Below are 14,076 nucleotides of genomic sequence, written 5' to 3' on the forward strand. Positions count from 1 at the left end.
CTCTCACACACACACTCACTTTCACACACGTTCACACACACACACACACACACACACACACACACACACACCGGCCCTTCCCCATCTCTGCAGAGGGAGTGGCGGAACAATTATGGTCACAAGGCCCTCAGGCTGCCACGCCAAAACAAAGGCGCCTCTGTGTGCGCCGGACGCTCTGTTGTCCCGCGGCGGCGTACGGGCACCCTGGGCTCTGCACTGGGCTGCACTCAACTGCACGGCTCCTGGACACTGCAATGCCCAAAACCACTGGGACCACACTCAACTGCACGGCTCCTGGACACTGCAATGCCCTGCGCTGGGACCACACTCAACTGCACGGCTCCTGGACATTGCAATGCCCAAAACCACTAGGACCAGCGCAGGGACAGAGGGTCTGCACTCACACACTCCTCTCTCCTTTCTCTAATTCCTTACACACTCCTGCACTCCTTACACACTCCTCTCTCTAATTATTCACACGTATTTGTGTAGGAGTCCGAGTCCACACACACACACACACACACACACACACACACACACACACATCCATATTTCTACAACCAGGACAGGCACAAGGGAAGAGAAGGGAAAGGACAGGACAAACATTAGTGCTACTCTATGTATCCATACTCAGGCACTACCACATACATACTCAGGCACTACCACATCCATACTCAGGCACTACCACATCCATATCCATACTCAGACACTACCACATCCATACTCAGGCACTACCACATCCATACTCAAGCACTACCACATCCATATCCATACTCAGGCACTACCACATCCATACTCAGGCACTACCACATCCATATCCATACTCAGACACTACCACATCCATACTCAGGCACTACCACATCCATACTCAGGCACTACCACATCCATATCCATACTCAGGCACTACCACATCCATACTCAGGCACTACCACATACATATCCATACTCAGGCACTACCACATCCATACTCAGGCACTACCACATACATATCCATACTCAGGCACTACCACATCCATACTCAGGCACTACCACATACATATCCATACTCAGGCACTACCACATCCATACTCAGGCACTACCACATACATATCCATACTCAGACACTACCACATCCATACTCAGGCACTACCACATACATATCCATACTCAGGCACTACCACATCCATACTCAGGCACTACCACATACATATCCATACTCAGACACTACCACATCCATACTCAGGCATTACCACACACATATCCATACTCAGGCACTACCACATACGTATCCATACTCAGGCACTACCACATCCATACTCTTACTAACATACATGCTATCAAATGTGTCTTCACTAACACACTGTCATAATACATTCATACTCACACAGCCCATACTTATCCATATGGTAATTATCCATACATACGGTCAACACTATGGTCATATACTGTATTTGGAATGTAAACAGATGCTGCCACATCTAAGTTGCTGTTTGTTGTTATTGTTTATTTATCTAAAAAGGACAATGTACAAGAATAAATGTGTTAATGTATAAATAAGCCATGCAAATGTACCAAAGTTAGCCATATGAGCTAGTTTTCATCTACAGTTCCTATAGGCATACTTGCCCAGACATACACATCCATACTTAAATGCCATCACATATGAGCTAGATTTTATCTACAGTTCCTATAGGCATACTTGCCCAGACATACACATCCATACATGCCATCACATATGAGCTAGTTTTCATCTACAGTTCCTATAGGCATACTTGCCCAGACATACACATCCATACTTAAATGGCATCACATATGAGATAGATTTCATCTACAGTTCCTATAGGCATACTTGCCCAGACATACACATCCATACTTAAATGCCATCACATATGAGCTAGATTTCATCTACAGTTCCTATAGGCATACTTGCCCAGACATACACATCCATACTTAAATGCCATCACATATGAGATAGTTTTCATCTACAGTTCCTATAGGCATACTTGCCCAGACATACACATCCATACTTAAATGGCATCACATATGAGCTAGATTTCATCTACAGTTCCTATAGGCATACTTGCCCAGACATACACATCCATACTTAAATGCCATCACATATGAGCTAGATTTTATCTACAGTTCCTATAGGCATACTTGCCCAGACATACACATCCATACTTAAATGCCATCACATATGAGCTAGTTTTCATCTACAGTTCCTATAGGCATACTTGCCCAGACATACACATCCATACTTAAATGCCATCACATATGAGCTAGATTTTATCTACAGTTCCTATAGGCATACTTGCCCAGACATACACATCCATACTTAAATGCCATCACATATGAGCTAGTTTTCATCTACAGTTCCTATAGGCATACTTGCCCAGACATACACATCCATACTTAAATGGCATCACATATGAGCTAGATTTCATCTACAGTTCCTATAGGCATACTTGCCCAGACATACACATCCATACTTAAATGCCATCACATATGAGCTAGTTTTCATCTACAGTTCCTATAGGCATACTTGCCCAGACATACACATCCATACTTAAATGCCATCACATATGAGCTAGATTTCATCTACAGTTCCTATAGGCATACTTGCCCAGACATACACATCCATACTTAAATGCCATCACATATGAGCTAGATTTTATCTACAGTTCCTATAGGCATACTTGCCCAGACATACACATCCATACTTAAATGCCATCACATATGAGCTAGTTTTCATCTACAGTTCCTATAGGCATACTTGCCCAGACATACACATCCATACTTAAATGCCATCACATATGAGCTAGATTTCATCTACAGTTCCTATAGGCATACTTGCCCAGACATACACATCCATACTTAAATGGCATCACATATGAGCTAGATTTCATCTACAGTTCCTATAGGCATACTTGCCCAGACATACACATCCATACTTAAATGCCATCACATACTTCTTCACACTCAGACGCTGCCACAGGACGTCTCCATACTCAACTGCAGCCTGACAGAACGAGACAGTAACAGTCCCCTGCACATGGTCTAATGGGACGGTAACTGCATTTCATTTGCACGACGTCACACCACGGAGCAGATCTGCGCTGGCATCAGGAATGCACTGAAGTGGAACAACTGCCGAAGTGGGAACTATTCCGAGTGCGTCCCTCCCCCGAGATGACAACTGGGCCTAAGTAGACAGCCCTGCCCAGCCCAGCCCAGCCCCACTCCACCCTCATTCTGACCATCGCTCCAACACCAACTGCACTGCCGTCACGCTGTTGCACAATAGCCGATGACACAGCTCACTCAGCAGCCCTTCTCAATCTGCAGTTACTATCCCCCCTGTGACAAGATATGTCACTCTTTCACTATCCCCCCTGTGACCAGATACTGTATGTCACTCTCACTATCCCCCCCTGTGAGTGAGACTATTTGCCAGATATATCACTCTCTCCCTATCCCCCCTGTGAGTGTGACTATTGACCAGATATGTCACTCTCACTATCCCCCCTGTGAGTGAGACTATTGACCAGATATGTCACTCTCTCACTATCCCCCCTGTGAGTGAGACTATTGACCAGATATGTCACTCTCACTATTACCCCTGTGAGTGTGAATGACCAGATATGTCACTCTCTCACTATCCCCCCTGTGAGTGTGATACGTTAGTGTCTCTCTCTGTTCCTCCTGTGTCTGTGACTACAGACATGAGATATCAGTCCTGTGTCTGTGACTGTGAAATAAGATCTCAGGTTACATCCAACAATGTTTCAAAATGCGTTACCTTTGCTGCTCTTCTGCCCGGCAGCCATACTGCTGCAGCAGCAGGGGTTTAGAGTCCCTAAAATGGAGACATTTCACTTTGCAAACTCTTCCTGATACTGAGCGCACGGACATGCTCATCTGGACAGCTCATTTCCATCAGTGCTGCAGAGTGGACATACCTTCCATCCAGCCCATCCCATCCCTCCTGCATCGCAGCGCTACTTAGTCAGTTCCTTGGCCTCTGGAGAGTATCACTGCAGTCCTGAGATATCCCCATTCAATCACAGCACTTATGTCTCCAACTACAGACCTGAGCTTCAGCTTCAGCTGTCTCTAGGCTGCCTGTGTCTAAGATTACATACGCACCTCTTAGTGTTTGCTATCCCTCCTGTTTCTATGACGACAGACCTAAACTCTTATTGTGTGCTGTGTCCATGGCGACAGATTTGAGTTGTACTCACTGTGCTGCCAGCCTACACACCTGATTCATCACGCCAAATGAACAGAAGCAGGGAGCCCTTGCAGGACTTGCAGGATATGCAATTAAACAATCATTACAATTACATGCTGAAAATGAATCACTGTGAAAGACATACACGCAAGCAAGCATGCATGCACGCACACACACACACACACACACACACACACACACACACACACACACACACACACACACACACACACACACACACACACACACACACACACACACACACACCAGGCAAAGTGCCTCTAAGTGGTGAGGTGAACTCCTGCCCCTGCACTGCTCTGCTCTGGTGCTTGTTCTGGCCCAAAGCCAGGGCACCGAGGAGGCACTCACACACACACACACACACACACACACACACTGAGGAGAGTCCCGCAGGATGGAAACACAGCCTGGCCACACGCAAACAGGATGAGAACCTCATTGTTAAGGGCTGTGATTTGAGCGGTGCTGCTGAGAGCTGAAATAGATGAGAAGTGTGTGTGGTGTGTGTGTGTGTGTGTGTGTGTGTGTGTGTGTGTGTGTGTGTGTGTGTGTGTGTGTGTGGTATATTGCGAGGCATTTATCACCAATGAGGTAATGCATTGCTAGACTATGATCCTTACTCACTCCTGGCGGTGCAAAACATACAATGCTCTGTGTTAATTTAGCTGGAGACAGTGCGAGGGGGTTTTGATATGCCTTCGGAAAGCACAATGTCACCATTTTATTTTTGGTGAACAGCTTGCATTTCTCACTGTCTGAGGTGCCTGGGAAAGTATCCAGTGAAGTGGAAACCGAGGACGGAGCCGGGAGGGGAAGATGAGAACCACGTGGAGAGGAGGAATGGACAGTGGCGCGCGCGGCAAGACGAGAGATGCTGATGAACGAGAAGCAGCTACAGCAAAGGCTACTGGGGAAAGGAAAAATAAAATCACTCGGAGGAGGAGGAAATCAGCACACACAATCTCTCAAATGCAGCTTCAAACGCAGCGCACAGAGGAGAGAAAGGGAGAGAAAGAGAGAGAGAGAGAAAGAAACAAACAGACAAAGAGAGATGGAGAGAGTGAGAGAGCAAGATGGAGTAAGACAGAGAGAGAGAAAGAAACAAACAGACAAAGAGAGATGGAGAGAGTGAGAGAGCAAGATGGAGTAAGACAGAGAGAGAGAGTGAGAGAGCAAGAGGGAGTAAGACAGAGAGAGAGAGAGAAAGAAACAGACAAAGAGAGATGGAGAGAGTGAGAGAGCAAGAGGGAGTAAGACAGAGAGAGAGAGAGAAAGAAACAGACAAAGAGAGATGGAGAGAGTGAGAGAGCAAGAGGGAGTAAGACAGAGAGAGAGAGAGAAAGAAACAGACAAAGAGAGATGGAGAGAGTGAGAGAGCAAGAGGGAGTAAGACAGAGAGAGAGAGAGAAAGAAACAGACAAAGAGAGATGGAGAGAGTGAGAGAGCAAGATGGAGTAAGACAGAGAGAGAGAGAGAGATGGAGAGAGAGAGAAAGTGACAGAGGGGGAGAGAGAAAGGGAGAGAGAGGGAGAGAGAGAGAAAGTGACAGAGGCGGAGAGAGAAAGGGAGAGAGAGATAAAGTGACAGAGAGAGAGAGAGAGAGAGGAAGAAAGAGGGAGAGAGAGAGAGAGACACTGAGCAGATCCACAGCAGTCACTATGCTGAGGATGCAGATTCCAGCTCCCGCTGTGATGAAACCTCTACTCGTCACTACACCACACTGCCCTCTACTCTACACTACACTGACCTCTGATGGCTCAGCACTGGCCAGGCGTCTGGCAGGTAAACTGCTGAGGCATTTAGGGTGAATACAACGTCAGTCTCAAAGCCATGCGCTCCCAGGTGTCATCATGTCAGGTGAACTCATGTCAGGTAAACTGCTGAGCCATTTACAGTGAATACAAAGTCAGTCGGCGTCAAAGTCATATGTTGAAAGTGAGATAAATCTCTAAGCCATATAAGGGGAATATAGAGAGAATCTCCAATCCAAGTCATATAGGTGAATATACAGTGAAAATACGGTAAAACACTAAGCCATATTTGAATAAGGTGGGTATATCATAAATGTCTGACCCATGACATGAGGAGAAGATCTAAGGATGATGTTTAAGCCATATAAGGTATGGGACAGCTGAGCTGGTGGAGTATTTGAAAGCAGATGCTCACTGAGGAAACGGCCGTGATGTTCTCCAGGGTCCTACATTGTCATAGTTGTCAGGGAGACAAGGACCTCTGGCATGGCAGCCACTAGCATATCCCACACAAGCATGCCCATACATACACACACACACACACACACACAAACACACACACACACAAATACACACACACACACGAACGCACTAACACACGCAAGCACGCACACAAGCACACACGCACGCACACACACACCCATGCCTGCACACCCACACAAACAAACACACACACACACTGAGCACTCTGTTGGGCCCACAACAGAGCTAGATAAGACATCTCTGGCAGCTTCTTGATCCTCTTACAAAAAGCACCAACAGCATGCATGAGATGAGTTGGAGCCTGATACAGATGCTAATGATGCTAATGCACTCACTGCACTGCACAACAGAGCAGAGCTGATGCTGATGCTAATGCACTCACTGCACTGCACAACAGAGCAGAGCTGATGCTAATGCACTCACTGCACTGTACAACAGAGCAGAGCTGATGCTAATGCACTCACTGCACTGTACAACAGAGCAGAGCTGAGCTGCACTGCCCGTGTTCAGCTGAAGGATAACTGGCTTAAGGTTTTAGATTTGGGATTTACGACGCCTCACTGTGCTCAGATCAGTCCTCTGGCTCGGAAGTTCTAGTTCTGGTTCTCCTCCCTCGAGCCAGGGGGGGGGGGGTATGAATGGGAGAACCCTGAAGAACAAAGTGGACAGAAATCCTGCGCTTGGCAGGCGACGCCAAGGGGCCGGCCGGCCTTTGTGTCCAGCGTGAATGAGAGAGGCCGTGGGCAGAGGTGCATTCTGGGGTAACTGGGGAAGAGTGTGTCTGTGTGTGTGTGTGTGATGGTTTAGCTGGCCTAGTTGCTATGGTGACTATGAGTGTGAGCCAATACTATGTGTGGGTGTGTGAGACTTTGTGTACAGTGTGAGTGTGTGTGTGTGTGTGTGTGTGTGTGTGTGTGTATGCGTGTGCATGTGCGTGCGTGTGTGTCTGTGTGTGTGTACATGTGCACGTGTGTGTGTGTGTGTGTGTGTGTGTGCATGTGTGTGTGTGTGTGTGTGTGTGTGTGTGCGGTACATGTGCACGTGTGTGTGTGTGTGTGTGTGTACATGTGCACGTGTGTGTGTGTGTGTGTGTACATGTGCACGTGTGTGTGTGTGTGTGTGTGTGTGTGTGTGTGTGTGTACATGTGCACGTGTGTGTGTGTGTGTGTGTGTACACTATGTCCCAGACTGTCATCAGTATGCTGCAGTGGAGCAGAGGTCTGACTCAGCATTTTGAAAGGCGTGTCCCTGTTAAGATGGCCACTCCCTCTTACAGGGCATCTGGGAAACACACACACACACACACACACGCATGCACGCACGCACACACATACACACACACACACACACACAAGCGCGCGCATACACACGCACACACACAACACACACAAACACCCTTCAAATCACCTACATTTTTAATGAGAGCTGGTGGTGGTGATGTCACTCGCACACACACACACACACACAAATACACACACACGTCTGCCCCTGCAGCTGAGCTCCAACCAGCTGGATGTGAGCCACACCCATTCAGCGCCTGGCTCTGAGCCACGGGTCACCTGATTGGTTAAGGACTTACTTCCAGCTCATATCTGGGCCAACGCTGGGCCCAAGCTAGGCCACATCTCCCTGCATCTCACTCCAGATAAAAGCCTCAATCGGATTTGGAACCATGACACAGGAAAGAGTAGAATGGGGTTGTGCACTTCCTAACATCATTAACTGCCCACAGCCTTGACCCTCACTGGGCATGAGACATTCAGCTCATTTGCAGCCTGCCTGCAGAATCTCTCTATCAGGGGGCAAGTGGCTGGATGGTCTGGGGCAACTATGGGGCAAATCTGCCTCTGTCACCAACCTTGTGAATCCATTCCAAATCGGGACCGTACATGGGTCAGATCCGCACTAGACACGGGCCACATTAGCACCTGAACAATGCTAGACTGGGGCCAGAACCTGCTTCATCCTGTGTGTGTGTGTGTGTGTGGGTGTGTGGGTGTGTGGATGGGTGTGGGTGTGTGTAGGTGTGTGTGTGTGGGGGGGGTGGGAGGGGGGGGGGGGTGAGGTGTTAAAGGTGTCTCAAGCTTTTAGGCTATACCCACCCTATTCTATTTTTGTTTGAATCGGAACACTTTTGTTACTTTTGCACTATCGGTCCACTTTTCATTTCAAAACTCTGGCTTTGCATTTTAATATGGTGTGTTTTAATATGACTTTACTGGCCTTGCTGCCTTTGCTAGCATCTGTAGTGCAAATTTGACCATGCTGACAAGCGTGTGAATGGGCAAGTGATTTATGCGAATGGTCATGCGATCGCTGCTTCAGGGTCCAGTGTACACAAGGCTCCGGAATTGCAAACGTACGTCTGGAAAGAGATCGAATTTGTTTTAAAAATGTTTCCCCACAAAAAGCGGAATAGTGTAGATGTAACAGTAGATGTAACATCATCTAATCAGCTGTAGCTACAGAGCCACAGCAGAGCCGGTTCATTAGCCAAAACTAGCCTAGCAATCAGCCAACCGCCAGCACAAACAATCACTGGCATCAACCACCGCATCTGCTCTGGCACACGCCTCAGGTTGTGTCTGGAGTGTGTGTACGTGTGTGTGTGTGTGTGTGTGTGTTCAGGAGTGTTTATGTGTGCGTGCGAGCGTTTGTATGTGTGTGTTTGTGTGTGTGTGCGCGCGAGTGTTTAAGTGTGTGTGCGAGTGTTTGCATGTTTGTGTTTGTGTGTGTGCAGGAGGGTTTATATGTGTGTGCGAGTGTTTGCAAGTGTGTGTGTGTGTGTGTGGGTGTACAGGAGTGTTTGTGTGTGTGTATGTTTATGTGTAGGCCATGCGGGCGTGTGTGCATGCCTGAGGAGGTGCATGCGTGCCTGAGGAGGTGCATGCATGCCTGAGGAGGTGCGTGCGTGCCTGAGGAGGTGCATGCGTGCCTGAGGAGGTGCATGCGTGCCTGAGGAGGTGCATGCGTGCCTGAGTTGCCACGTGCCTGAGGTGCATGCGTGCCTGAGGAGGTGCATGCGTGCCTGAGGAGGTGCGTGCGTGCCTGAGGAGGTGCGTGCGTGTGGATGATTCTCGCTGGTGCTGGAGCTGGTCTGAGGGACTCTCAGAGGCCTGGTGAGAAACGCTGCCCTGTTTCAGAGGCTCTGGGGGAGACCGGGACCAACATGCTACAGGTAATCTACACAGGATCAGGGGCAGACCCTCACTCACTCACTCACTCACACACACCACCACACACAACCTCACTGTGTGTGTGTGTGTGTGTGTGTGTGTGTGTGTGTGTGTGTGTGCCTCTGTATTATCATACCCTGAAGTTATCCGTATGTACACATAGCCAGGGAATATAAATATTAGCATTAGGCCCTGCGGCGCGTGAGGGGGAAATAAGTGGCCATGTGGGCAATACAAAAAAAAAAAGAATGAATGAACGAAGTACAGTTTCACATGAATGAATGAATCAATAGATAAATGAATGAATGAATGGATGGATGGATGGATGTATAAATGATATAAATGGATGGATGAGGTCACCTCCACTAGCTGGCGGCTGGTTGGGCAGCATCTTCAGCAGCACATGGCAACACAGGGTGTGGCTCTGAGCCTGCAGCTCCACTCAGCATCACTCATGTGCCTCTACATCCCTCTCTCACTCTCTCCATCTCTGTCTCTACATCCCCCTCTCTCTACCTCTTCATCCCTCTCTCTCTGCCTCTACATCCCTGCCTCTCTCTCTCTTTCTCTACTTTGCCATCCCTCTCTCTCTACCTCTTCATCCCTCTCTCTCTCTACCTCTAGATCTCTCTCTCTCTCTACCTCTTCATCCCTCTCTCTCTCTCTCCCTCTTCATCCCTCTCTCTCTGCCTTCATCCCTCTCTCTCTACCTCTTCATCCCTCTCTCTCTCTGCCTCTACATCTCTCTCTACCTCTTCAACCCTCTCTCTTTCTACCTCTTCATCCCTCTCTCTCTCTACATCTTCATCCCTTTCTCTCTCTCTGCCTCTACATCCCTCTCTCTCTCTACCTCTTCATCCCTCTCTCTCTACCTCTTCATCCCTTTCTCTCTCTCTACCTCTTCATCCCTTTCTCTCTCTCTGCCTCTACATCTACCTCTTCATCCCTCTCTCTCTACCTCTTCATCCCTTTCTCTCTCTCTGCCTCTACATCCCTCTCTCTCTACCTCTTCATCCCTCTCTCTACCTCTACATCCCTCTCTCTCTCTACCTCTTCATCCCTTTATCTCTCTCTGCCTCTACATCTACCTCTTCATCCCTCTCTCTCTACCTCTACATCCCTCTCTCTCTCTACCTCTTAATCCCTCTCTCTCTACCTCTTCATCCCTTTCTCTCTCTCTGCCTCTACATCCCTCTCTCTCTACCTCTTCATCCCTCTCTCTCTCTACCTCTTCATCCCTCTCTCTCTCTTTTAATCTCCGCTCAGCATCACTTATGTGCATCTACATGCCTTTCTTTCTCTCTGACTCTTCACCCCCCTCTCTCGCTCTCTCTGCCTTCATCTCTCTCTCTTTTTCTTATTTTCTCTGGCTTAATCTCTCTCTCTCTGCCTCTCTGTCCCTAGCCTGTTCTCTCTCTCTCTCTCTCTCTTTCTCTCTCTCTCTCTCTCTCTCTCTCTCTCTCTCTCTCTCTCTCCCTTACAGACATGTCTGTCAATTAAATGCATGGAGAAACTTCAGAAACTGGAGCAAATGAGATGTAGAGGAGCTTAGGCATGCTCAGTAAGGCCACGCCATTGTGTGTGTGTAAGCCTGTACCTGTATGTGTGTGTGCCAGCATGTTCATATAGTATGTGTACATCTGTGTGTGTGTGTGTGTGTGTGTGTGTGTGTGAAGTGAGTTGGTGAGTGTGACAGACAGAGATAGAATATGTGTACGTAAATGTGTGTGTGTGTATGACTGTGTTTGTGTGAACATATGTATCCAGTTGCTGGACATTCAAAGAGAGTGGGGCGGGGTCGGTGTGTGTGCGCGCGTGCGTGCGTGCGTGTGTGTGTGTGTGAGGGGGGCGACTACTGACTGAAGGCTCCAGATCTCCCCCGACTCTTGCGCTCTGCCAAATCCCACCTCAAAGCGCTCTCTTTGTAAGACACAAAAACGCATACCGCAAGCCAAGGATCTCATTGTGTTTACGAACGAGGACACGAATTCACTTATCTACAATTAAGCCGACAACATGTTTATTTGGGCGAGGCTTGCCGAGGCGTGTGATGAGTTTTCCCAATTCTCCTTGCAGTAAGCTAAACACGATGTGAGATGTGCAGCTGCATGCGGTACAGCTCAACAGCGGCGGGGTGGGAAGCGGTCTACCCGAGGACACTCGAGAGAAAAGCCGGCTTCGTTGCGAAACTAAATTGCAAGAAATCAAATTGTCTCGACAAAAGGCAACGGAATTCCACTGCTATGAAGCGGTTCTTTATCCTACAAACGTCCCTAATCAGAGTCAGGACAGAGAACTGAGGAAGGAAACCGGCCCGCTGTTGCCCCTCCAGATCGCCTTTTTCCATTATCCTGTACGGCTCTCTATTCGCCATGATCACACACTGTCCCCTTGACTATTTTTCAGGAACTGTTGTGCCTAAAACACACACACACACACACACACACAGACACACACACATTAGCCAGGGCTGGGGACCGGTTAAACAGCTCTAAAAAATAAAACCGCGAACCATTCTAACCCAAGTGGGCATCGTAAAGAAAAGCCCGAAGACGGCATTGCAACGGATGGGCGGATGCTGGAAATCCATTGCATTTGCTCCACCAGTTGGCGAGCGTCGATAACCAACCAGCCCCTGTAACAAAAGAACGTCGCTGTTGCGCCTCTTACATTAGCCCGAGCGGACAACGTCCACATGCTTCACCGGCGTAATTTCCGAGGACACTGACAATATATTTTAAGGTAGCCTATAAGATTTCTAACCTGCTAATTAAGGTTCCGAAGACAATGTAGGCCTATCATTCACATGTGTAAACTGGAGCTCAAAACAAGGATACAGAATAAAGCACCGTTGCAGTAGCGTATAGCGACAGGATTCCAGGTGACTTCATATCTTAGTTCAAATGTATTCCTCTCTGCCCTGCGTGCATTTTGGAATACATAAAACTACAGCCCACGAGCCAGTTACAGCTACGGGTCAATGCAAAACACGTCCTCAAGCTGGTGCAAACAGGTCTCTCTCCATAATAAGAGCAACTTGTCATTACAGTACAATACATCTCCACTACACTCTTGCCTTGAACTCAAAGAGCGTTTTCCATTTGTTTCCAAAAACAGAAGACGGAACATAATCCTGTAAACTCACGGTTATGCGGGGAATGTTCTTCTTGCCCTGATAGCCAGACATCTTCGCCGCTGTGTGTGTGTGCAACTGCTGCTGCTTTCACGGACCGCTATCAGCGAAAAGAGATGCGCAGGCTTGTAAAGGTCTAAGGCCGGAGGAGGATTGTGACAAGCTAAAAGACTAGCGCGGCTAAGGAACAAACCAAATTGGCGTGTGGAAGATTAAGCTAAAACTCAAAACAGTTCGGGAAGTAGCAGCAGCCGCACGTCACCAGTCTCCTCTCGCCTGTCTCTCCTATCTCTCTCCACCAATGCACCAAGTCCGCCCAGACAATCTCAGAGACTGAAGAGAAAGATTTCCAGAGCGGAGGCAGCGTGCATGCGCAGGGACCCGCCCTACTCCGGACCGCCCCTCCCCGTGTCCTCTTCTCTCTCCGGCTCAGGACGGAAAACGGGGAGCGTTTCCAGTTGCCCTGTTCCAAGCATACAAAAACGGCGAACTACAAACCTGACAGAATGTCCAGAGGCAAAGCCTACTCACCGATGAACTCTAAACACACTTTGGAAATCTTCCCCACGAGTGTGTGGCATTTGGAACCCATTTCAAGGAAAATGTTTTAATGAGAAAAAACTCAGTCTAGTCACACGAGTGCAAAAGTATCAATGTATTAGATGAGTTTGAGTTTACACTTGTTTAGTCACAATGGACAGGCATATTCATAGATTGGTTAAAAAGGACAATGGGAAAGGAAATTAGACACAATATTAGAGGATGCATAATCAAGCCATGATTACACCGTCCACTGGTCAAGCACCATGACATTGTGTTCATCCATCAGTAGTCCTTTCCTGTGCTCATACTGCACCAAACCATGTCCTGTTATTGATCCATCTGGGTCTATCAGTGAGTAAGGGAAATATTGCAGTGTATTTCAATCACTACCACAGAGAGCAAGATTACTCCCTGGTTCTCTTCATTCTATTTTACCCACTGTGTGTGTGCGTGTGTGTGTGTGTGTTTGTTTGTGTGTGTGTACATAATGTGTGTATGTGTGTGTTGGTGTGTGTAAATGCATAGAGCTTTCTAAGCCCAGAGGAAATGTGTGGCACCACCTCCATTTGGACAGGAAAGAGCCATGGAATAACCTTAGGGTGTTGTCCACTTAGGCTGGTGTGGGGTGTGTGTGTGTGTGTGTGTGTGTGTGTGTGTGTGTGTGTGTGATTGCAATAGCATCATGCCATCCCAACAGTGTATTGACAACACAGAACTCAAACAATCACTGATCCAAAATACTCTGAATGCCACTTGTGA

General features: G+C 47.9%; 1 protein-coding gene across 1 annotated transcript in view; it reads right to left on the reverse strand.

The window, feature by feature from the left end:
• dpysl2b (dihydropyrimidinase like 2b) overlaps nucleotides 1-13,117 on the reverse strand; it is a 37,077-nt gene extending 23,960 nt beyond the window's left edge. Inside the window, exon 1 of the mRNA XM_076283850.1 lies at nucleotides 12,787-13,117. Coding sequence (XP_076139965.1) covers nucleotides 12,787-12,828 — 42 coding nt within the window. The 5' untranslated portion in view covers nucleotides 12,829-13,117. The remainder of the gene's footprint in view (nucleotides 1-12,786) is intronic.
• Between the last annotated feature and the right edge of the window lie 959 nt (nucleotides 13,118-14,076).

The sequence above is a fragment of the Alosa pseudoharengus genome, unplaced genomic scaffold, assembly GCF_046254945.1.
Source record: "Alosa pseudoharengus isolate Yale_2024_CS ecotype anadromous, Long Island Sound unplaced genomic scaffold, YU_APseudo_1.1 YU_APseudo_1.1_scf_14, whole genome shotgun sequence".
In the NCBI taxonomy this organism is placed as follows: Eukaryota; Metazoa; Chordata; class Actinopteri; order Clupeiformes; family Clupeidae; genus Alosa; species Alosa pseudoharengus.